This window comes from Cricetulus griseus, chromosome 2, assembly GCF_003668045.3.
Source record: "Cricetulus griseus strain 17A/GY chromosome 2, alternate assembly CriGri-PICRH-1.0, whole genome shotgun sequence".
Classification (NCBI taxonomy): Eukaryota; Metazoa; Chordata; class Mammalia; order Rodentia; family Cricetidae; genus Cricetulus; species Cricetulus griseus.
The window spans coordinates 50274874-50301283 of NC_048595.1; the positions used below are offsets into that span (position 1 = coordinate 50274874).

General features: G+C 41.0%; 1 protein-coding gene across 4 annotated transcripts in view; it reads right to left on the reverse strand.

Annotated features, from left to right (window-relative positions):
• Nucleotides 1–26410, reverse strand: part of Atg4c (autophagy related 4C cysteine peptidase) — a 70052-nt gene that overhangs the window by 24964 nt on the left and 18678 nt on the right. For 3 of the 4 annotated variants that reach the window (XM_027400481.2, XM_027400478.2, XM_027400479.2), the window contains exons 2-7: nucleotides 21944–22078; nucleotides 17095–17178; nucleotides 14778–15011; nucleotides 9763–10093; nucleotides 8079–8149; nucleotides 6674–6810 (exon numbers count right to left, since the gene is read on the reverse strand). In XM_027400481.2, coding sequence (XP_027256282.1) covers nucleotides 6674–6810; nucleotides 8079–8149; nucleotides 9763–10093; nucleotides 14778–15011; nucleotides 17095–17178; nucleotides 21944–22019 — 933 coding nt within the window. In that variant the 5' untranslated portion in view covers nucleotides 22020–22078. The remainder of the gene's footprint in view (nucleotides 1–6673; nucleotides 6811–8078; nucleotides 8150–9762; nucleotides 10094–14777; nucleotides 15012–17094; nucleotides 17179–21943; nucleotides 22079–26410) is intronic. The other variant, XM_027400480.2, reaches the window with a different exon arrangement.

The window sequence follows — 26410 nt, forward strand, 5'->3', positions numbered from 1 at the left end:
ACAACATGAGGAACTGAATTAAAGGGTCACAACATTAGGTAGGTTGAGAACCTGTAATCTAGAGGATTAAAAAAAAAAGAAAAGAAAAAGAACTCAGATGGCTCCTACCTTAACACTGTCCAGCTCACAACTTTATTACAATGCAAAAGCTGTTATACATTTGTCAGAAACAATTCTTGGAGTTGAATGCAGTGGTACATACATACAATCCTAATAGTCAAGAGGCTGAGGCAGGAATGCAGTTCAAAGCTAGCCTGGTCTAAAATGCAAAACTTTTGTCTCCAACAACAACAAACAACAACAACTTAATTTGGATCTTGGCTTTGATCTTTCCTGAGCTAATAGTATAAAAATGTGGCCTTATCTTTGGAGGCCAAGCAGTGGCAGTGAGTGGCCTGCAGCTTTCCATCAAACAAGTTAAGCACGAGGGTAAACAATAGACAGTCTATAGGTGTGAGGCTATATCCTCTGAGCATGGCACAGGCTTGCAGACCGGCTGCAATCCCTCGGACACCACCTCACGAGGTCCGATTCACATTCCCTAGCAGAAGGCAGAGGGAAGGTCAGCAGACTCTTGCCTGAGATTCCAGCTGCTTACTCCTTCCTGTTCCTTCTAGACCCGTCTCCCAGATGTTAGGGGCACAGGGAATGAAAGGCTGACTGGAGGTCTACCGTAGCATGGATTTTATAAGTCATCAGCACTGCCCTTATGAATGGAGTGCTTATTAACAGTGCTCTAAAATGGGCCTGGGGGAATAGGTGCCTCTATATTGCTATTCTGCAGGGGACCCTTCAGCAGCAGCCAGCCCCTCCATCCTGAATGAGCATGATCCAGAGAACAAGAGAATGGATCTCTGTTCTTTACAAATCACCCAATCATGAGTATTTTATTACAGGAGCACAAAGCATACTTAACCAACCTCAGGAGAACAAGCTTGTGGAGCTAAAGAGATGGCTCAGTGGTTAAGGGCATTTGCTGCTCTTGCAGAGGACCCAGGTTCAGTTCCCAGCACCCATGTGGTAGCTTACAACTGTCTGTAACTCCAAGTCCAGGGGATCTGCCACCCTTCTCGGGTACCATACATACATACTTTGCATATACATACACACAGGAAAACATTTGTACCGATAAAAATAGAAATAATTAAGTCTTTAAAAAGAGAGCAGTCTTACAAAAATATCAGAGATGGTTTATTAATAAAGGCAGCAACTGATAAATAAAACAAACAGTAAGATCTTCACTAACCTTAGCTACCCTGAACCAACTAACAAATACAAATAATGTTTATGAAAAACAAGCATTTAACAGTAATAGAGGTTTCTTAACAGTAAGGTTTCTATTCCTTTCTCTTTAAATAAAAATCTTAGTTTCACAAGGCCACCTGTGAAGAAATTTTCAGCTGAAGAAAATGTTTATGTCCTAGGGACAAATGAAGAAGTGAAAGTTTTAAGTCTCCCATAGCTGAGAAAAGAAAGAGACCTGTATATACTAATATTCATTACTAACTCTTCTCAGAAAAATAACGTGACCAAATAAAGGAGAGACTCAGTGCTGGCATCTGTATTTCCTCTGCCCCAGCCCCCACAATACACACCTAGTGACTGGGAGCTGGAATGCCACCGTGTATGAAGGGATGTATCTTTAGGAACTTTAACCACCCTTCAGCTCCTCATTGTGTTTCTCCATGGAAGCTAGCATGAGCATTTCCTGAGTTGTCTCCACAAAGCAATCCAGAAAACTGAAGCTAATCCATCAAAAAGCAAAGTCCTAAAGTGTCTTGTGGAAAAAAGAACTTTGAGTTCTCCTCATTTCAACTCCTTACAGAAATAAAACTAATTAAATAAGCTTCTTGTTGTAAGAGATGATAAAGCACACAGCAAATGTCTTTCTCATGGAATAGAGTAAGACTCTGGGACGTACTATTTCTAAGATACTGTGGAATGACCTTGAATTATACATCTAAAACACATAGCTATGTGTTACATTGTAGACTATACTGTACTTTGGTTTGAGGGGGGGAAGTAAAATTGCTGACCACAAGTACAAAAAGATGAGTGAAGAAGAGGGGGAGGAAAGCAGAAAGTTCCAGTACTGGCCTTTCTCTTAGGGCTTCCAGACACACTGCTCCTTCACTGTTAGGTGGGTAGCTATTTACAAGCTCTCCCTCTGGCCAACTATAACACCTGCCATATAATCCTCACACAACCACTTCAGGAATTTTTATCTGATAATGTTTCAACCCTCAAAAGTGCTCTCATTCTAGTGGACTATAATGTAAACCCAACTAGCAGACATTCAAGGAAATGTTAACTTTCAAAACATTCTTTATTGAGGGATTTTAAAACAACAAAGTGATAGTCTTATCTCCAGCTCAATATTTGAACTTGAACATATCACTTGATTTCCCTGGGCCTTCCCTGGCTATCATGAGGGCAAAAGAGATGGATTCTATTGGAAAGGACAACAGAAATGAGCTAACTCATACTGGGCATGTAACTCCAGCATGCTGGGTACAGGATACATCACAGAAACAGCTCAACTACTGCTTGTTTCACTAATTCAGACTCCAGGGCATCAGGCAGTGCTGTCTGCCACCAACACTGCCAAACAGCAGAGCCCTCTACCAGATGAAACACACCTGGAAGGCCATGGCAACCTCTTCTGCCAAGAAAAGGCTTTGGCTCAAGTTGCAGACATCATTTAAACGTGAAATGTCCCCCACAGGCTCAATGTTTAAACACTTGGTTCTCAGCCAATAGTACTGTTTGGGGAAGCAATAGAAGCTTTGGGGAAGGAGGGAAGTGAGGCGCCTAGTCACAGGCCTCTGAGGGGTACAGCCTGGTCTCATTTCCATTTCGAACAGTCTATTTCCTGATCTTCCAAGATATGAGTGAGCTTCCTCATGCTCCTACCACAATGGGCAGTAGGGGATCTCAACACTATGAATTGCACCAGAGGTGTCCAACCTGTTGGCTTCTCAGGGCCACATGAGATGAAGAAGAACAGTCATGGGCCATACATTCAATACACAAACATTAACAATAGCTGATGAGCAAAAGAAGATCTGCATGTCACTTTCACACTGAGAGCAGCTATGCACAAGTCCTCCTGCCCTAATTATGTACACTCCACTCTGATGGTCTCTAAAAATCACTGAATAGCTTTTAAGTGTGCAGTCATAGGTCGAGAAAAATGAACATACCTGAGTAATTAAACTTCATGGTTTTTTTAAAAAATATTTTTATATATAAAGAAAATGTGACATCATAAAACTAGCAGGGTCTTTGACATTGTATTTGAGAAACTAATGTGTTTCTTGCAAAATTCTTGCAATCTGTTTTCAAGCTCTTATGTCACATATTGCTTAGTCTCCATGGGATTGTGTTTAATTAGTGTGTTGAAATGTTTAAAACTATTTGAAGAGCCTGAATTTTAATTGCCACAATTGTTGTTGTTGTTGTTGTTTGGTTTTGGGGGGTTTTTTGAGACAGAGGTTTTTCTGTGGCTCTGACTTTCCTGGAACTCACTTTGTAGACCAGGCTGGCCTCAAACTCACAGAGATCCACCTGCCTCCGCCTCCTAAGTGCTGGGATTAAAGGTGTGCGCCACCACCATGGAGCAAACTACCACAATTTTAGTTTCACTTAAAATGATGATTTGAAACATTGTGTTGATAAATTGATTTTAACCTTGAAGACACATGCTTAAACATGTAAAGAAGTGACTAAATCCACTAAAAAAGAAAAAAATGCTACACTGTAAGCCAGTTTTCAGTGTCAAGTTCTGATACAAACTTTGTTTTTGATATCAGAAAGGACTTGATAGCATGTTGCAAATCATAAAATCTTCTCAACACCTTGCCTTGCCTTAGTCTCTTATTTCAAAAAAGTTACTGATATAGCCATAGTCAGTATCAACATTTTAAAGGAATTCCTGCAATTGGTGAGGATTAAACCCTTAGGTCCTTATGAAATTCAGTCCTAATGGAGATTTTCATAATGTTATTCAGTCCTAATGCTGTGCACACATATTTTCTTGATGGATTATGCAATACTCCACCCATTCAACACAAATGCTGGGCAGTGGTGATACCATTTTCTGTGAATTGCACAAGGTCCTCTTTTCTACCTACCATTATGAGCACCACTGGCAACAGCCATAGATAAAGTGACAAAGAAACAGCTGTTTTTCACTGCTTTATAGAAACCTCTTGATATAGTTGTGCCTTTTAATGGCCCTAAAGAAGCCATGTCTTCAGTGGCTTTAATGCATCATCAACACTTTTACTAAAAGCAGCAAGCTGAGCTGAGCTGTACCTGTAGCTGAGCTGTTACCCAGTGCCAAAACAGGAAACTTAAAATTAGGGCCCTACCCTCCAACCTTCTTTCAGTGGATTTTCCAATTTCTCCACTTTACATGGTTATAGTTAGGTGAGACAAACTGACTTTAGAAACACACCTTTTCTCAAAGCATGTAATGTTATACCTGCCACACTCTACATACCTCACTTAATAAACTCACCACCAGTAAATGGTTTTGATTTTTTGCTATTAAATATGCTGCCACATAACTAGCTTTTACAATAGGATCTGTCCAAATCGCAACTTTCACAAACAATTTTGTTGAGAACAGTCTTTTGTTTAGCTCTACTATTTTGTCCTTATGACACAATCCCAATACACATTGAGTTTGACATCATGTATTACATATAATGACTTTTCAAATTACAGTCTTTGAAAACTTCCACCAATTCCCTACAAGCTGGGCAGACTGCCTTACTATTGACCTCAATGGAAAACTAGTCATCTGACCATTTCGCATTGAACCATCTTTCTCCAGCCACACTTTTCATCTTTGGGGCTTCTCTTCTCCTCCCTCACTCCAGAGTTGCATAGGTGTGGCTGTGTGTGTTTGCACAAGCATGTGAAAGCCAGTGGACACTCCCCACCTTATTTCTTGAAGCTGGGTCTCTCACTAGCTCTTGCTCTCACTGGCTGGACTGGCTGGCCAGCAAGTCCTAGAGACTGTATTCTCCTGCCTCCACATGCCAGCACTGGGATTTCAGGCACATGCTACCATGTCCATCTCCTGTGGGCAAGTGGGATTCAAATTCAGGTCCTTATGGGATTTTATGAGCTCAGCCATCTCCCTGGCCCCAGTTCTGTTCTCCTTTGAGATGCTGCATAAACCATGCTAGCATTAAAATGTAATAACACATAGGGGACTATATTTACTTTTACCATAGAAATTAACTGATAGGAAAGCAGAAAGCAAGGTCGGATCCTTCTGTATTCCAGTTGCTGATGTAGCGCAAAGGAAAGCCAACTATGTAAAGTACAGTGGGCAATGCAGGACTCAGAGCTGAGGTATGGAAGCAACCTTAATAATCAAATAAGAATACTATTCTGTCTTCTAAATAATATTAAATGCCTATTATCTGCAATGGTTGCTTAAAGTATTATTGATGATTGCTGTGTTTCACTCTTCAAGTCACCATGAGCACATGTAAGGTCTGGTGTTATAATTGTACTTAGATGATAACACACTGGAGGACAGACATACATATAAGTAGAAGAGCATATACGTTTCTGTTCTGCATTACACTGCAATACAACATTGTCATCACTAAAGTTCACACTACAGAACCATGCAATACAGTTACCAAAGCAAAAAGAAAAGGCACACACACACACACACACACACACACACACACACACACACACACACACACACACACACACCCCTAATAATGTCTTAAGTAAGCTTACAGTTTTATGTAAGTGAGCATTCATAGCTATCCCGGGCTACATGGCTCCTTCCTGCAGGCTAAGCACTGAACACCCCTGCACTGTGAGTCAAAACAAACTTCACCTCCCTAAAGTTCATTCTGCAAAGTATTTCACCACAGCAAGGAGAAAAGTCACCTTACTAGAACTGAAAGTAGTACTGTATTATTAAAGCTACAAACTTAACCAAATACCAAATACTGGAAAAGGTATTGCTTCAAAACTAAATGTTGTAGTGCCTAAAACAATACAACACACATGACCAGACAGTTTCTTTTGGTTCAAGAAATATAACTTTTAATTGATTAATAAAAAAGGGAAGTTGGCCAGGTGGCGCATGCCTTTAATCCCAGCACTCAGAAGGCAGAAACAGGTGATCTCTATGAGTTCAAGGCCAGCCTGGTCTACAGAGTGAGTTCCAGGACAGGCTCCAAAGCTAAAAAGGAAGGGAAGTTGGGTCCTCCCCCCTCCTCCATACTATCTTACTTGTCCATATTGTCAATTTCTCACTGGCATACAGTAGCAATTTTAAAAGTTTGTTTTAATAGTTAATTTGGCATGGTTTAATGTTAGTCTTATGGATAACTAAGACAAATATTTTTCATAAGAAAAGGATAGTGGAAAAGTAGCCATATTGCAAACCTCACTCATGCACACCACACAAAGACTGAAAGGATGTTCACTCTGTCACAGAAGGGTGCTCTTCAGACTCATGTGGGTCGCTCGAGGCTGAAATTTCAAACCCCTAATGCCAAACTCCACAATGTATAACTGTAGGGTCATCCTGACTTACTTATGGGAAGGAGACTGCAACTCCTCTGTATTTTTTATGTTAGGTACTACTGCCTTGAAAACAAAAGCAAAAAGAAAACTGAGCACTTCTTACCTTCACAAACTCCAGATAGTCAGTGTTGGTTCTTTCTCCACCAAGTCTAACGGGAACTAAGATAATGACAGCCTTGTCCCTGGCATCCCCAGAGGTCGAAGAATTAGTCTGTTTATCAATTACATCAGAATTGTAAACTGGGAGAAACATAATGAATACGTATGTATTAAATGTTACAAGAGCAGTTGTATCAACATTCTTCCTCCGGCCCCATTCCTCCACTTGCTGGTCATTTGGTCTCTGGCACGACTATCATCAAAGGGCCAACAAGTTCAGAAGGCCATACACATGCCCCTAGAAATTCAATGAATGAATTTCAAGAAATGAAACGCAAGTCTTTATCTCCCTGAGTGTATGATCTGCCAGAGAAACTGACAGTAAAAGTGGGAGCATAAGATAAGTAAGAAAGTGCTAGATTTGATTAGATGCCAGACCCAGGCCAGTGGGTGGTTAAACAGAAAGGCACTTGCCCCTAAGCCTGACAACCTGAGCTCCACCCCCATAACCCACATGATGGGAGGTGGGAACCAATTCCTGTAAGTTATCCTCTGACTTCTACATGCTCACAACACAATAAATAAATGTCTCAAGAAGTATAAAATACCAAACACAGAACACTCTTTCCACTATGAGCCCTTGCTGGTTGCCAGGCTTGCAGATATCTTTATGTTAAATCTGATGTTCATATTTCTTACCTTTCTAAAGTATTAATTTTTATCCTCTTTACAGCTTTTCTGTAAAAATTTAACTTACAGCATGGGGTGGTTTATTTCAGGAAGCTTAAGCCTCTATTTCTATTCCCAACAGAGTTTCAAGGTGACTCCAGATACTGGCCATCAACAGAAGACTCCAAACCACCATGAGAGACGGCTTGTCAACACAGTCATGAGAATCATACTTCTAAGGAAAACCCAGAATTTTCTCTCCTCAGGTGTCTGACCCTCCTGTCCTGGCCTCTCTGGGCCAGCATTATCAGCATGAGTCACCATAACTAGCTTAACCTGACTGACTAAAAAGAAGTGTTACATCAAGTGTGTTAATGCACCCACCCTCAGCACTGGCTGCAGGGATGATGGGGTAGGCTGAAGTAGCATTATAAATTCAAGACCAGCATAGACTACACAGTAAAAGCCTGTCTTGATGGGGAAAAAAAATAAAGCAAAGCAATCATTTTAAATGCTCAAATTTCCTGGGCAAATATATTTTAATTGATAATTAATAGTATTTATTCAGAAAAAGAATACTAAATTCCTGTTACAAGAAGGTTGCTATGTAGGAACAAACTGAATTAGACATGACTGCCATATTCATAACCATTTGAAATATAAACCAGGAAGAGATGAGCTACGCATACGTGAAGGATCTGAGCGAGCACAACACAGCTAGAGTTCCACACACTCCGTACCTGTACAGTCCTGTGCAACATAAATAGTTATTCCTTGTAAATCAGGATGTCTTGCTTCTTCTACTGCTTTTCTAGGAAGATAATAAACATCCTTAAAATCATAACTAAAATTTCCTGATGGCACCTAAAGATTTAGTTTAAAAAGGAAAGCAATTCACTGTTTCCCTGCCATTCCTATGTAACCTGTATGTCTGCTGTCGAAACTATCGTCTGAATGCGGTCAGCAATCAGCTGCATTTTCCAAAGCCGACTCTAAATGAAGTTACAAAACATACCTTCAGAATCAGTGACTATAAAACTTATCTCCCAGTCCTAAATGGACTTCCTTCTTCATCAGCTCCCTGGTTACACAGAATGTTTTCTAAGCAGTGAGTCACATGTATTCAAGGTTTGCTTCACAGTACAAAGACATCCAGCACAAAGAATGTACTGTTGTGTTTGTCCCCAACTACACCTGTCCAAGTTCTTTTCCTTTTTTTTTTTTTCTTAAGCAACAGTTTGGCTTATCACACCCTTCAGAAATAAGTATGAAGGATTGGACTGTAGCTCAGCAGTAGAGCATTTGCATAGCACCCTGAGAGGGGTTAGAATGTGGCTCAGTGGTGGAGCACTTGCATAGTGTCCTGAGGTCCTGGGTTTGACACCTAGCACCACAGGGCAGGGAAGGAAGAAGAATTAACTATTTGATCTGAGCAAATGAATTTCCTAATTTAAAGTGTCGGAATTCTGTAAGCAAAATTGCAAACTGGAAAGCACTTGTGAGCAAGAGTGTTTTCAATGTCGTGTGTTGTGACAAACCCCAACATCTACAAAACAGAACTACACAGATGTGGCAGGTAAAATATTTTATTTGCCTATATTCCTGTTTCTGTTTAAATTTTAAATGTTGTGCTATGTATGCTCCTGTATATTAGTATAGAAGAAACACCAGATAACTATGGCTAAATACAACCTGTAGCCTGTTTTTTAATACTGTAAGCTAAGAATGGTTTTTGACAATTTCAAATATTAAAAGAGAAAGAATGGAAAACAGAAACTGTAAGGTATGTAAAGCCCCAAATATTTACCATTTGCCACTACAAGAAAAAACGTGCAGAGACTGGGGACATCTTGAAGGTTAGAAACTATGCTTTTTTGTGTTAAGCTTTTATAAATGTTTGCTTCGCTATTTATCATTCATATGAATTTGAAATGTCCATAGAAATGCTAACACAAGAATTTTAGCTCTTGACATCTCATTAGACATCATTTAAATTAGTTATATTACAAATCAATAATAATAATACAGTCTGCCTCCAGGTTGAAAGAGATGGTAGCTTTAGAACATACAACAAGGGGCTGGAGAGATGGCTCAGTGGTTAAGAGCACTGACTGTTCTTCCAGAGGTCCTGAGTTCAATTCGCAGCAAGCACATGGTGGTTCACAACCACCTTGATATACATAATAAATAAAATCTTTAAAAAAATAACATATAACAATATAATATAATGAGAAGAACAAGACCCTGTATATGGGAACCTATAAGCAAGAGAAAAAAACTGTCCATCTGTGGTCCCCAAGTCTTGACTCCCCATTAGCAAAGGACAGCAGAAGGTTCTCACATAGCTGGTCTTTAAGCTATATGCACTCACTGTCAAAGTTGGTATTTCTAAGCACAGGACAGAAAGGTGGAAAACAACGGTACCTTAAAATGTGAGCAACCACAGCTGGTCCATACCAATCTCCAGCCTTTTTCCCAGACTTCTTCCCAAACTCTATCAGTCGATGTAAGCCAAAGACAGCCACAGGGGAATCTCCAAACCAAGAGATGATTTTCCTGTGATAGATTTCATTCTGCACTGCGTGGTCATCAGAATACTTCCCGATTGTTTCCTTCAGAGAAAGTGCCGTAGTTCTGAGTTCTCTTTCCCCTGAAAGTGATGCTTCAAATGATGCAGTGAACTTTTTGACGGTGTTGGAGGTCCATGAGTCGGAGTCTGAATTCTCAATGTGCAGTGCATCAGGCCAGGTCCAAGCTACAGCATCAAAAATATACGTGTACACATACATAACAACACACAGCACACATTCCTAAACGTGTAAGTCTGTAAGTATAACCTGCTGTTTACAGGTAGGGCTACTTGTATGTATGTGATTTCAGGGCTGACCACCTGGAAAAGCTGCTCTGAAAGAGGAAGAAAAGTACATGCTGGGCACAGAGGCACACACCTTTAATCCCAGCACTTGGGAGGCTGAGAAAGTCTGACCACTGTGAGTTCAAGGCCAGCTTGTAATACACAGTGAGACCCTGTTTCAAAACGGGAAGGAAGGAAGGAAGGAAGGAAGGAAGGAGACAAAAAGTAAGCTAATCATAGAAACCCCAGGACTTGTAGGTTGGGGCAGGGAAACTGTCCATCCTAGTTTATACTGGGAGAACCCTGCCTCAAGAAAAAAAAAAAAAAAAAAGGAAGATTGTGATGGGAGGACAGTGGGATGGGATGGGAGGACAGTGGGATGGGAGGACAGTGGGATGGGAGGACAGTGGGATGGGATGGGAGGACAGTGGGATGGGATGGGAGGACAGTGGGATGGGAGGACAGTGGGATGGGATGGGAGCACAGTGGGATGGGATGGGAGGACAGTGAGATGGGATGGGAGCACAGTGGGATGGGATGGGAGGACAGTGGGATGGGATGGGAGCATAGTGGGATGGGATGGGAGCACAGTGGGATGGGATGGGAGGACAGTGGGATGGGATGGGAGCACAGTGGGATGGGATGGGATGGGAGCACAGTGGGATGGGAGGACAGTGGGATGAGATGGGAGGACAGTGGGGTGGGATGGGAGGACAGTGGGATGGGATGGGAGCACAGTGGGATGGGATGGGAGGACAGTGGGACGGGATGGGAGGACAGTGGGATGGGAGGACAGTGGGATGGGATGGGAGGACAGTGGGATGGGATGGGAGCACAGTGGGATGGGATGGGAGGACAGTGAGATGGGATGGGAGCACAGTGGGATGGGATGGGAGGACAGTGGGATGGGATGGGAGCATAGTGGGATGGGATGGGAGCACAGTGGGATGGGATGGGAGGACAGTGGGATGGGATGGGAGCACTGTGGGATGGGATGGGATGGGAGCACAGTGGGATGGGAGGACAGTGGGATGAGATGGGAGGACAGTGGGGTGGGATGGGAGGACAGTGGGATGGGATGGGAGCACAGTGGGATGGGATGGGAGCACAGTGGGATGGGATGGGAGGACAGTGGGATGGGATGGGAGGACAGTGGGATGGGATGGGAGCACAGTGGGATGGGATGGGAGCACAGTGGGATGGGAGGACAGTGGGATGGGATGGGAGGACAGTGGGGTGGGAGGACAGTGGGATGGGATGGGAGGACAGTGGGATGGGATGGGAGCACAGTGGGATGGGATGGGAGCACAGTGGGATGGGATGGGAGCACAGTGGGATGGGATGGAAGCACAGTGGGATGGGATGGGAGGACAGTGGGATGGGATGGGAGGACAGTGGGATGGGATGGGAGCACAGTGGGATGGGATGGGAGCACAGTGGGATGGGATGGGAGGACAGTGGGATGGGAGGACAGTGAGATGGGATGGGAGCACAGTGGGATGGGATGGGAGGACAGTGGGATGGGATGGGAGCACAGTGGGATGGGATGGGAGCACAGTGGGATGGGATGGGAGGACAGTGGGATGGGATGGGAGCACAGTGGGATGGGATGGGAGCACAGTGGGATGGGATGGGAGCACAGTGGGATGGGATGGGAGCACAGTGGGATGGGAGGACAGCCTCATGTTTATCTGACATGCTCAAAGTCCTGCAATTCATCACCAGTACTGAAGAAAAGAATAAAAAGACAGAAGGAAAATATGGAGGAAGGAGGAAGAAAAGAGAGAATGGGGGAGGGGTGGTGGCAGCAGCAGTGCTCAGGAGGCCCAGGCAGGGGTGGGGCAGGAAGGCATTCTGGACCAGACTGAGCCAAACAGTAAGGTGTGCTTACAAAATAAAAGAAAAAATTCATGAGCAAATAAAATATGGCGATGTCAATGACATATTTAAATACGAATGTTTCAGAACTACCCTGTAATTTCCCAATTTTCTAAGTTGTGAAGATACTACATGTAATTAAAGAAAAGTCACAAAAAAAAGAAAAGCTCCTAAACTCAGGTATAAATGGGCAATCTTTCTATATATTTTTTTGTTTTGGAATGGTCTTTTTGCCAATCCTCAGTTGAAATAAAGACACCTGTACTCCACTGACAGACTTCTGGTCTGGGCTTCCCAAAGGCACAAGGAAAAAGAAAATATACTTATTAATGTTTATAGTTTTCTTTAGAAAGAAGATTTCTTTTGATTGCATGATTTAAAGGAGAAGAAAAGTAGGAGGAAGAAGAAGAAGAAAACTATTAAAATTTTTACTTTTCTTCAAGACATTTTTCTGGTTCCTTCCTTCAGAATACCATGATGGTTTGCTAAGGAGTAATAGAGAGTAATAGTTTTCTAATAAATTAAAAGCTAATGAATAAATCCAGGAAAGCTATAAAATCTAAACACAGCAAATATAACCATTATTTTACTGTTTTTTAATACATATCAATCTTCAAACGTTATTTTTAAGTTAATAAAACAAATCATTTTGAGTTTAGATTAAATCACAGGTTTAGAGATCTATTCAGGAATAAACATTCCCATCCCTGCTCATACACAGGACCACAAACAAATCACCCCCAGAAAAATGGTCTAAACTGAGTCTTACTTAGTTGTGTTCACGGGTAGAGCACATTTCCAGCATATAACCAAGGCCCTGAGTTTAATATCCAATGTGTAAAACTTAAAAAAAAATAATTAATAACTTTTTCTTTGTACTAGTCACACTACTCACAAACATCTTTGCTAAATAACTTCAATCATTGCTAAAGAAAAGTTACTATTACGGGGATATTGTCTAACACTTTAACAAAATCTGATATTAGTAGTGTCTAGAGATAATAGACTAAAATGGTAAAACAAAGCCCTCTTACAAATGTACACATTACTTTTTAAAAAATGACTGATAGAAAAATGACATTAGAAAGTAAATATAAGTAAGCTGTCAGTAAGTCACAGTTGTCAATGTGAAGACCATCGGTGAGATTTCTGAGGGTTTAAAAGTTGAAGTACTGGGGCTGGAGAGATGGATCAGCAGTTACGTGTGCTGGCTGCTCCTGCAGAGGGATCAGGTTCAGTCCCTAGTACCCATCTTGGACAGCTCTTAAGTGTTGATAACTCCTGCTCCAGGGAATCTGACATCTTCTTCTAGCCTCCACCCAGACACACACATATTTATTAATTTTAATAAATCTTTCTTTAACTCTAAACATAATGTTCTTATTAAGAATATACCTAATAACTCAATCACAAAAAGACAAACATGATATGTACTCACTCATTTGTGGATTTTAGACATAGAGTAAAGGATTACCAGCCTACAATCCACACTGCCAGAGAAGCTAGTAAAAAAGGAGAACACTAAGAGAGACATACATGGTCCCCTGGAGAAGGGGAAAGGGTCAAGATCCCCTGAGCAAATTGAGAGCACAGGAAGAGGGGGAGGGAGCTAGGAGGATGAGAAGGGGAGAAGAGGAGGGATGCAGAGGACATGAGGGAGCAGAAAGGCTGAGTCAGGGGAAGAATAGAAGATAACAAGAATGGAGATATCATACATAATAGAGGGAGACATTTTAGGTTTACAGAGAAATCAGGCACTAGGGAAATGTCTGGAGATCTACAAAGATGACACCAGCCAACAAGCTAAGCAACAGAGGAGAGGCTACCTTAAATGCCCTCCCCTGATAATGAGATTGATGACTGACTTGTATGTCACCAGATAGCCCTCATCCAGCAGCTGGTGGAATTAGAAGCCGACACCCACAACTTATCACTGAACTGAACTGGAATCCAGATGCAGAGAAGTACGAGTGAAGAGCAAAGGGATCCAGACCAGGCTGGTAAAAACCACAGAAACAACTGACCTGAACATCGGGGAACTCTTGCTCCCCCGACTGATAGCTAAGATACCAGCATGGGACTGATCCAGACCCCAGGGACATGGGTATCATTGAGGAAACCTCGGAAATCTATAGGACTTAACCCTAGCATAGGTGTGGACTTTGGGAGCCCATTGCACATAGACAAATATTCCCTGAGCCAAGACACACAGGGGTGGGCCTAGGCCCTATCCCAAAGGATACGATAGACTCTGATGACACCCTATGGAAGGCCTCACCATCCAGGGGGAGCAGAAAGGATATGTGATAGGTAGGGTTTTAGTTGGGGGGGTGGTAGGGGAGGAGGGGAGGGAAAGGGGAACTGGGATTGTCATGTAAAACAATCTTGTTTCTAATTCAAATAAAAAAAAATCTGCAAAAAAGTATACCTAAACTTAATATAAAGAATTATAGCCAGGAATAATGGCACATGCCCAGCAATTGAGAAACAGAGGCAGGTAGATCTCTGTGAATTCAAGGCTAGGCTAGCCTACATAGCAACTTCAAGGCCAGCCAGCTCTACATAGTAAGACCCTGTCTCAAAATATAATAATAATTATTAAATCAAAATAATATAGAGAATTATAGATTATTTATAAAGATAAAATTTTCAAAATACTATTGATACATACAGAGACAATAAACCAGAGTAAAAATTCTTGATTTACCTCTGCCAAGAAAATGTAGTATGAGCCCTTGAGCCAAGAGCATCTGGCCAGTTCTCAGTGTACAACCCCAGCCACAGTCTGTCGTCAAGGCTGAAGCTTCTATTTGAGGAAATTCTTCCCTGTAGGTCAGCCAAATTCTAGAAATGAAATCCTTACGGAATTCTTCCACATTTCCTGCAATCACATGATCTTCAATGGTACACCCTGATCTCGCAGGCAACATCTTGTTTTCATCTACAAAATAATTTTTTAAGATGTAAGTTATATCGTATAAAGATAGGTGAAGCAGTATGCATAATGGTAACGTCATTACTGTTTTCTTATATATCACATTGCAATCTTTCTGATCTTTTCTATTCATTTAAAAGGAATATAAGCTTTACAGTGTCTTATCAAATGAGAATGAACCGTGAGGTGGTTTGTACACTGGGGGAGAGCAATACAAGGGTTAACAGTAATACTGCTGTTAACAGTGAACAGCTTGCACCCATGTAAAATCATTTCTTGGATGAGAGGATAATGTAAAACACCTTGTCTTTTTACTTCTGTTGGCTCAGGACACACATATTAGAGCTCTTTGAAATGTCACTTGCAAATAACATGTCATGACTTGTCACTATGTAAAAATGTGTATAATCGCATGCGCTAATACTTTTAAAAGGTGCACAATGTATTGTCATGAATATTTATACCCAAATTATAAAGCCAAAACTAATAAGCAATGGAGTAAGAACATAAAATTCTTAAAACATAAATGTCCTTCCATGCTCACATATAATTTTTCAGAATTTGTTGCCACACACATACCAATTTAAAGGCCTTTACAGACTTATTATCTCTAGTACAATTACTGTGAAATAGTCAACGTTTGCCCAAAAATGTACAAAACACTATTTTCGAAATGAACTACCATTCTCCAATTATTCCCAAAGAAACTGCCTCACCTTTCACCTGCATCTGGAGACACTGGTTAGCATTAGTAGATTTTGCTAAGTATTAGTGTTGGCTGGCTTAGGTGTATGCAAGTCAGTAAACACATTTAGCTACAACTCCAGATTCCAAGAAGTTCAATATCTGAAGCCCTGCTGTAGGATGTTAAAGGCTGAGAGCTTTACAATGCACTTTCTCTTCATTCTTCCTTCCCCATCCCTTTTCTTCAGCTCATTTAGAAAAATTTCCATCACTCTAACTTCATATATATTCAGCAGATGATAATAAAGGGATGAATGCCAAGCCTCTGTCGGCAGGACTTTCTCTCAATAGTATATAGAACTTGAAGTTAGTTATGAATAAAAGTGCCTGGAAATTAAACATGGCACTACAATATGTCCAAATATGCCACTTTGGACATTCAAATTTGTTTTAAATGTGTTTCATCCTACAAACACAGAGCTCCAATCTCCTCTCAAGGAGTAACCCATTTCTCACCTTCCTCAGACCTAGTCAACACTGAATACTATGGAGAAACTGTCAAGACTAAATGAACTTTGTCCCAACAGCTGTAAGAAGAATGAGGAGTGTTTCAAAAACCACACAATAAAAGGTAGGGGAAGGAAGCAAACAAATAAAATAAACTTGCTAATAATACTATTGGTGTAGTCAGGCTGATTACACAATACTAAGAGATACCAAGAACCGCAAAACCTACACAAATAGAGGGAGACTGAACAATACACTATCAATGACCAAAGCGTCATTCTACTGGATATGCAACACAATTTAAGAAGAAATCAGAAGGGATATTATGTGGGGGAAAAGTCTAGAGGGAGAGGAAAGAGAGAACAGCAGAAGGGACTGGGGTATATGTGCCGTGAAAGCAGTAGGGAGGAAGAAGCCCACCAACAAGAGGGCAAAGTGAAGGATGGGGAAAGGAAGGTATGGAGGAAAGTTCTGGAAAGAGTCTGCACTTAGAAAGTCTGTTTGACTCACAAGAATTTCAATATTGTAAAGAGGTTAGAATGTGACTATTGGGCAGAACCTCGGGGATGTCACTGAGGTGACCATTTCCTTCATTATCATACGCTAAAGTTACCACAGAACTTAACAAATAATACAAGCATATCAACTCGAGTAATCTTTAGTTGGTACTGGTACTTATGCAGAATCAAAGTCCAAACTATGAGGGCTATAGTGAAAGATGACATGATCCTTATCCTCAAGTGATGTACAAGAATCAAATCATATGGTAGCACATTATGTCAGACAAAGTGTAGGTGGTTAACATGTCAAAACAGTTTAATCTGGAAATAAAATAATCAAAAGTTTAGCAATGAAATTCCTCAAAGATTTTTTAATGCTTTACATGTTTATCACTTACCTTCATATTTAAAATGATAACATTTCCCAAGTAATAAAACAGGTGAATTCCTACTAAAATATGTCTTTGTTTTCAACACCCAACCTGCATGGAGAGAAAAAAGGCTCTGGTGTTATGATTCCAAGGTCAAAGTCCTACAGAGTTTCTTTCCTCCTAGTTGACTTCAAGTCATGACTATCACTATGAATGTGCATTTTTAGAAGTTACAAAATATTTAAAGACAATGAACTAAAATTAGAGGCTGTTTTTGCTAGCTTTAATAAATTTCAGTCTTTTAACCATAATCTGCCACTTACTTTGACAGGTCCCAGTGCTCTTCTGGCACAAATTGAAAAGTTAGGAACTCCTGTTTTGCTCATACTAACTTCTGTTCCTCAAGTAAGCAAAGATTATCAACTTTTTTTACTTGTCTTCCACCTCAGATATTTCAAAGGTGTAAAATAGTTAAAAAAAAAAAAAAACCAGAGAGAAACTTAAGGAAAGCACAATATAGGCTGGCACACGTGGTAAGACCTGTCTCTGATGTAACTGTCCAGATGGACATGAGGCACTCAGACATACTCATCTGACTTCTCAATCTCCTGTCCTAAGCTCCACCTAGAGTCACAAACTCAAATGCTCGGGCTTCCTCCTTCTCATCTGTCAGCAATGAGACATTGGTGCTCTCTTTGGTGTCCATGATGGGCATTAACCATTCTGAATCTCCCGTGGAAAGCAGTGGTCTATGGGGCAGACAGACAAAACTGAAGGGTATAAAAAACAGCCATGGGGGGAAGGAGGACTTGGAGGAGACATAACTAACACTAACAGTGTTTGAAACAGCCATATGGAAACCTAGTATTTTATATATTTCCTACACACACACACACACACACACACACACACACACATACACACACACATAATGAGAGAGTGAGTTTGAGGCCAGGGTGATCTACACAGTGAGTTCCAGGGATAGACAGAAAGATCTGTATCAAAAAAACAAACCAAAAAAATATGGAGCCAATGAATAAGAGCCTGAAACATAAGAAAAGGCCAGAAATAACAATCTTTTATGCTAACTTATTTATTTATTTATTACTGGTATGTGGATAGGTGAGTGGAGCATACATGTGGAAGTCAGAGGACAACTTTGTGGGGTCAGCTTTCTCAATAAATTACATAGAAACTATCATCAGTGAACTAGACCGAGCAAAGAAAGAAGGGGAAATTGATTGGGAAACACAAATGTTCTGGAATAAACAGGGCAATCTTGAAAAAGAAAAATAAGGTTGGAAAACTCAACTGCCAATTCTCCACTTTATTACAAAATTATATAAATGACAACAGTGTGATACTGGCACACCGGCTGACATAGAGGTAAATGAAGAGAGCTGAGAGAGCTAAAATAAACCTATGCATTGTGACCAGCTGACTTTACAAATTTGCAGAGCTGTATGTATCTAGGATATGCGAGCACTCCTGTGACTCCATTGCGAAAAGAAAAATCACCCACTTACAAACTGGGCAAAGGAAGTGAGCAGACATTTCTGCACAGACGATGAGCTGCTGGCCAGGAAGGTCATGACAAGAGGCTCATCAGGATTAGTCATTGGGAAATGCAAACCAAACCCACAGCGAGAGCTGACTTCACTTTCACAAGCATGGTTCTAATAAAGGAGCCAGAGAATAGGTTTTGACAAGGACCTAGGAAAACTCAAACATCAGATGTGCAGGCAGGAATGTGGAATGACGCAGCCATTCCAGAAAGCAGTTTGGTAATTCTTCAAAAAGTTAGTTATTGCTCAGCAATTCCACTGCCGAGTACTGACTCAGCACTAAAGTTCCCACAGCTGGTACTGACTCAGCACTAATGATGTGTTCACACAAAAAACTGTACAAACGCATTCACAACTCTACTCACAGAAACTCAAAATCAACTGATGAAAAGCAAACAAAATGTCAGGTACGGCGGCACGATGAAACATTACTTAATCATATAAAAAGTCACCAGTAGCGATCATGGTGTCACTCACATGGAATCCCAGCACCCCGGGGGGGGGGGGGGCACGCTGAGGAAGATCATGAGTTCAAAACTAACCTGAGCCAGACAGTTTAAGGACAACCGGAGTTCATTGAGACTTACCTCAAAAAAGTTCTTGTCTTTTCTTGCCACTGCTGCCACCACCACAGCCACCACCATAGTCATACAATCTTCCACCATCAGTCCATTTCTTTGGACTTCTAGCATGGATGGAAAGACCAGAAACTCTAGACTTTCAGAACCAGACCCGGCCTGCTGGGGCATCCAGCTTCATGGATGGAATACTTACCAGGCTCCCAGCCCCTCAAACATGCAGGCAGCCCTTGCTGAACCACTCAGGTCCTATCCTGTAAGTCACTGTAATAAATTCCTTTTATAGCTTACAGAAAACTGTTATTAAAAAGTGCCTGCTAAGCCGGGTGTTGGTGGTGCATGCCTTTAATCCCAGCACTCGGGAGGCAGAGGCAGGTGGATCTCTGTGAGTTCGAGGCCAGCCTGGTCTACAGAGCGAGTGCATCTCCAGCTCCCACATAAAAAGACAGTGCAAAGGTAAGTATCTATAATCCCAGTGCTGGGGAGGAGGAAACAGGATGCCCCAGGCTTACTCAGCCAGACTAAACAACTGCTGAGCTCCAAGTTCAGGGACAGACACTCTGATAAAAACTAAGACAGAAAGTGACTGAAGAAGCCATCTGATCTCTGGTCTCCACCAATATGTGAGCGCGTGCGCGCGCGCGCGCGCGCGCGCACACACACACACACACACACACACACACAAAATGTCATTTGAAGGTAAAAAAAATGGAGTTTATAGTTGTAGATAAGGTAGGTACTGAGAAAGCAGCTATGACTATTAAAGAGAACCTCTAGGAAAGATGCCCTGAAGGCATGGCACCACCCATCAAGGGCTCTACCAGGTGGGGAAAAAAAATCATTTAAAAGGAAAGAACCTAAATTGAGAATGATGCTGAAAGTGATTCCCTTCTTAAAAAAAAAAAAAAAAAAGCATCAAGGCACACAGAAGCCACAACAGCTTTGGTCCAACTGGGCCAGGCTGTATCTCAAACTGGCAGAAGAAGTTGGCAGAATCATCCATGTGGTACTGTCTTCTCAGGCAAGAAAGATGCAAGAATGAGGATACCATGAAAACTTGTCCCAGGTTCCAGAAAGCCACAGAGATCAGGTAATGAGTGCCTGCAGAGTCCCTGCAGAAAAGCCTTAAGAGGTCACTACAGGAAACTCTGATGATGAAGTCTAAGTTGCAATAGAAATCCCAGGAGGCTGGGGAGCCAGGACCGTTTCCATCAAGAAAAGTTATTGGTATGGAATGGAGCCAGCTGAAGAGGGAAGCTATATGTGCTGCAGGAGGCAGAGCCAGAGGACTGGAACCCAGATGATACCATCATAGGCATTGACGCCAGACATGGTGCTGTAGGATTTTGGCATCTGTCCTGCTGGGCTTTGATGTGACTTAGATCTGATCTTCCCTTGTACCGCCCCCCCCATACCTCTCTTCTGGAATAAAATGTGATTTTGTGTCATTGTATATTAGAACTATGTAACTTGATTGCTTGCTTTGTTTTGTTTAGGGGTTCACAGTTAAAAGATTGCCTTGAATCTCAAAACAGACTCTGGAATTTTGAACAGTGTTGGGACTGTCGAAGACTGTGGGTACATTTAGAGACAGAGTAAAGTGCATTTTGCATTAGTGAGATGAAAATGAGACTTTAGGGTACAGGGGTGGAAGATTATGATTTAAATAGATTTGTTTGGGTGTCAAGTTGGCAAGAGGGGGAGTTGTGATGGCTAATTTTTAATGTCAACTTGACTAAACGTGTGTGTGTGTGTGTGTGTGTGTGTGTGTGTGTGTGTGTGTGTGTGTGTGTGTGTGTGTTCCCAGAAACATTTCACTGAGGGGAAATAAATACCCTAAATATTGGTAACACTGTTCTGAGATGCAGTCCCAGACTCAGGAAAAGGGAGAAAGCACAGGACACACCAAGCGCACATTGGTCTCTCTCTGCTCCCTGACCACAGATGCAATGTGACTACGGCCGCCATGACACACTTACTGGAGTACACTCTAGGCTGTGAGCCTGACTAAACCACTCCTCATTCACATTCCTTCTTGTCAGATATTTGTTCAAAGCAACTGAGCAAGCACTAAACCACGAGTTCAACCTAAGGACTTCTTCCTCCCTTAGGGCTTTGTCATCCCAACAATCCTGATTAGATTTGATTGTTTGGATTTTACTTGTCAAGAAAATGCTAAAAGTAGAGTCCAGGGGACTTCACCTAGAAAAAAGCCACACATCTTGTCGAATGAACTTGAAATCATCTATTTTTGTCAATTCTGCTTACTTACTTCCTGGTTTACATATGAAACTTCCTGAAACTGAATTCAAAGAACTTGAGAAGTTTTATAACCTGGACAAATTCACATGCACATGAGCCATGAGGATATCAAAATATTCTACCAAATTAGAAAAAAATTAGTTCCATATCACATATTAACTTCTTTGGTGCCCCCAAAGGGTCTTATAAATAGTCCTCACTGAGCTGAGCTTACTATATAAACCAGGCTATCCTTGAACTCATAGACTTTCCTGTCTCTGCATCCAGAAAGCTGGGATTAAGATCATGCCCACATTTCAATACAGTATATTTGAGTCTCTAAGCAATGTTCTTGATTATATTCCACTTTCTTCAAGAAACTCTTATCAGCACTGTTAACATTCCACCCATATTCCATGACTATTCCAGTCATAATAATACAGTATTTCATTCTCAAGTACACTTGTACAATGCTTAAACCACAATACTTACTGTATTTCATGTTGTTCCAAGCAGACATAAATTTAGTTTTTAGTTTGTCAACTTCATCTGTTCCTGAAGCCTCCATATTCAAATTTTAAAGAAAAAGCCATCACTTGATTCCATTCTTTTATAAAATTCAATGTACTAAAAGAAAAAAAATAAGGCAAATAAGTAATCAACACATATTATATGGTGTCATTCTGCTACAGTTACTTAAGTTATTAAATGCAATTTGAAATGAAAATAAGCAAAACAAGCTGAGGATGCAGGCTCAGTTGGTAGAATGTTTGCCTAGCATGCACAAAGCCCTGGGTTCAATTCCAAGCACCGCATAAACCAGGCTCTGTGGCTCATGCCTGTAATGCCAGCATTTTGGAGGGAGAGGCAAGAGGATCAGAAACACAAGTTCATCTTCAGCTCAATTCAAATTTGAGGCCAGCCTGAGCTGCAACAGCCTTGTCTCAAAGGAGAAAAGGATCTTCTCATTTACAGTGCTTTTCTAGAATATGATACTAGAATATATACTTTAACTATACAAAGCACATAATGTAAACTATGTAAAATAAAATTATCACATAACCAAAGCCCCAGTAGCTCACAACTAAATACAACTAAGTAAGTACCTGAAAAACACAGCTCAGCTTTAATGTGTGCAAAAATACCCAAGGCTTCTTTCTGTTTGTACTTAGCGAAGCTGATTGGAAACGTTCTAAAATGTTGGCTCTCTCATATGGGTACCAACATTTTCTTTTTAATCCTCTCATTTTAGCTTCATATGGGATTACAGGCACAAGCCAAAACCCTTAGCTAAGTCTCTCAAAAATCACAAAACTAGGGTCAGTGAGGTGGTTCAGCAGGTCAAGGTATTGGCTACCAAGCCTGACAATCTGACTTGAATTCCCAGAACCTACATGACTGGTGAACAAAAATGACTTCTGAAAGTTTTCCTCTACACATCCACTATAAACACATACACAATAAATAAATAAATAAATAAATAAATAAATAAATAACAAAACTACTCAAAAACAAACTGCTGAAAATACAAACTACCTGGTTTGGGTTAAGCTCTTAACAATACAACCAAAACCACCCCAACTAAAGAGTTGGTGAAGCCATGAAATGGGTAGCCTGGCTCCCTCATGCACTACCATGTTCTGCCCTGCCATGGTAAAATCACTAAGGTCCAGTAACCACCCACTGGGACCTCCAAAAGTAGTGATGATAAAGAAAATGTCAGAAAATGCTATGAGAAATCCGACCTGCAACCAAGTGATATTAACATGATAAAACTCCACAACTGATGCCAGAGAGTGCTGGCTGCTCTCGCAGAAGACCCAGGCTCTGGTCCCAACACCCAAATAATGGCTTACAATTATCTGTAACTCCAGTTCCAGCAGGCCAGACACCACCTTCTGGCTCTGCCAGTACTACATACATGTGGTATACAGACATACATGGGAGTCTGTCCAGAAGAAAGAAGTGCAGCACTAGCAGGCAAAGGAAGGAGATAAGGCTTAAGCCAGAAAGCAGGTCATAAATCCTGGTGGTGGGCCAACTTCAAAGGACACTCGCAGACTAGGGCTCATCCTACTACCTCTGCAGGTTAGACACTCAAGAAACCTGTCTTTAGCAGCTAAAAAGACACTTGAAGGGAAACTGAAGAAAACTGGTGGTAGCCTGATGTAGTAGGAATTTTAGAGTTCAGGACACTAAGGCAGGAGCACTGTCAGAGTTTAGCCTGGTCTAGGTAGTGAGCTGCAGGCCATCCTGGGGATGTGAAAGGGGCAAAAGATTGGTGCTTAACCACTCAAATAAGAAAGTCAACTAACTGTACAAGCATGGACACATGCACACACGCACACGTGCGCGCGCACACACACACCTATACACAGGCCAGCACCTTGCTGAATTTGAAACCTGGTAAAAATGAATCAGTCATCTATGAAACTGAAAAACATGAGCCTGGCAATAAAATTATAAAATCTTCAGCTTCAAATGAGCAAAGGCAAGCTGTGAAAAGTCTCTGGAGACATGTCCACACATCCCACTTTCAGAGCCTAGGATGGAACCACAAATGTCACCGAGTGTGTGAGAATCTGTTGTCAAATAGGTGTCACCAGCCACGGTTTTCTGTGCTCTGGGTGAACAGGGCCTGGTGTATACTACTACTTTGTAAAACTGTGTACAACTGTTGATAACAAAACTAATAAGAGCTGGGCATGATGGCGTGACGGCACACAGGAGACAAGAGGCAGGCAGATCTCTGTGAGTTCAAAGCCAGCTTGATCAACAACATAGTGAGGTCTAGGATAACCAGGACTATATAGACCCTTGTGGGAACTCAATCCTCCTATAGCCTTGGGGTACGAGCCTTAGGGTGCAGCCTTATCTGCCATGTGACAACTGACAAGCTTGGGGGGAGGGAAGGGTCTCTCTCTAGCTCTGCTCATGCTTGGTGCAGTCGACAGGATTATATACTATTGTGTTTCCTTTGAATTTTTTGACTGTTAATGGGCTAACTACACAGAGACATTTGATTGTGCGGGCTGCTAAGCTAAACCGACATATATATTTTAAAGGTATCTTGACTTCAAAATTTGGGTCTAAGGATATGTTGCTTTATAAAAGAGGTTCTGCTTTTGTTTCCACAGAAGATGAAAAGCTGTGGATTCCTTCCAGGCTAATACAGTTTGATCAAACAAGACCCCTTTCAACAATGACCAGGTGATCCAACATCCACGACAGCTTCAGGACTTCTGGCTGAGATGACCAACCACACAAAATACCCCAGTCAGGATCCCCATAAGATTAACAGCACCTCCCAATCAGCAGGAAGTAGTATAGAAAACTACATCCCAATTCCCAAAATGATAGTTTAAAATGTTTGTTTTCATTTAAGGGGTAAGTTATAAATGGTTAATGGTCATAGTCTCTAAAGAAAAAAGGAGGATATGGAAAAAGAAATGATGAAAAAAAGTAGATTATTGAATCTACTTTAATCAAAAAAACAACTGTTAATCTCAAGATACTGTACATTGATATGCATTTTGATTTACTGATACAATATAAAGTAAATTTTGGTATGCTATTTGTATATTTCTACTCTTATTTAAAGGTATTATGTTTATGCAGCTCATCTAAAAATGCAATGTATAGTTAAGAAATATAAATTAATAGTCATCTATAATAGTCAAACTTATAGACATGCTAGTTAGGTTTTCTAGATATGCAGAGATACATTTCAGATGGATAGGTAATCCTCAAACACTTCAAACACCTTCAGAATATGGCATTTAGACTTTCCTCAGCAGTGAGACATGTCTGCTCCTGACAGCACCAATTACTTTTAAAGGATGATAGGCATTGAAGAAGCTCCTTATGGAGTTTGATCTCAGTGTGTCAAGACTAGCCATTTTGGGCAAGAAACTGCTTTTGCCTGGACAGCTTGATTGTGTGCTGTATAAACTGGACATGCAGGACCCACAGAAAAGTGACTGCTGAACTTTCTAAAACAAAACATGATGGTCCTTCAGGGTTCCTGCTTCACAGAAGAAACTGTCAGACAGACATTCTGCAGGACACAGAAGGAAGCAACTAGCAAACTTTGCCAATACAAGGCAAAACAGATCTTCAAAACTCCCCTGCCACATACTACGGACCTATAGGCTGAAGATGGATGCCCCAACTCTACAGAAAAAAACTTCGGGTGACTGTCCAGGCAGCCAGATATCTCTGTCATTTCTAGAGTTTTGGAAATTGTTTATAATGCACTTCCTGTTTACTTAGCTAATATTATATCCTTCTGGGGTATTTGATGGAGTTGAAGATAGATAGTTATAATAATAGTTTTCCATAATTGTGATAAAAGATAAATTAGATATAAAACTTTAGACTCACAAAGATAAGATAGGTGATAATTTTCTTTAATTTTGCCAAATGCAAATAGGCTAAATATTGTAACTATAATTCTTGCTTCATAACTGACTTGTTATATCTAATTTTACTATGTTAAAGTTAAACCCTCGCTTTTTAATTAGACAGAAAAGGAGAGACGATATGAGATGCCCTTCTGTATGCTTCCAATATGTGTTGCTTTTATTGGTTGATAAGTAAAGTTGATTTGGCAAATGGCCAAGCAAAATAAAGCCAGGCGGGAAATCCAAACAAAGATATGGAAAGGAAAAAAAAAAAGTCAGCATCAGAGAGATGCAATGTAGTGTCGGGGGAAGCAAGATGTGAGGTAACAAGCCATGAGCCTCATGGTAAAATAAAGTATAATATAATAGTAACTGGTTAATTTAATTGTGAGTGCTAGTCAGTAATATGCCTGATCCACTGGCCAATTATAATTAACAGTAAGCTCTGAGTGGTTATTCAGGAACTGATGGGCTGAAGAAAAACCTCTAACTACAAACCCTGTCTCAAAAAAAAAAAAAAAAAAAAAAACCCAAAACAACAAGAATAGAATAAGCA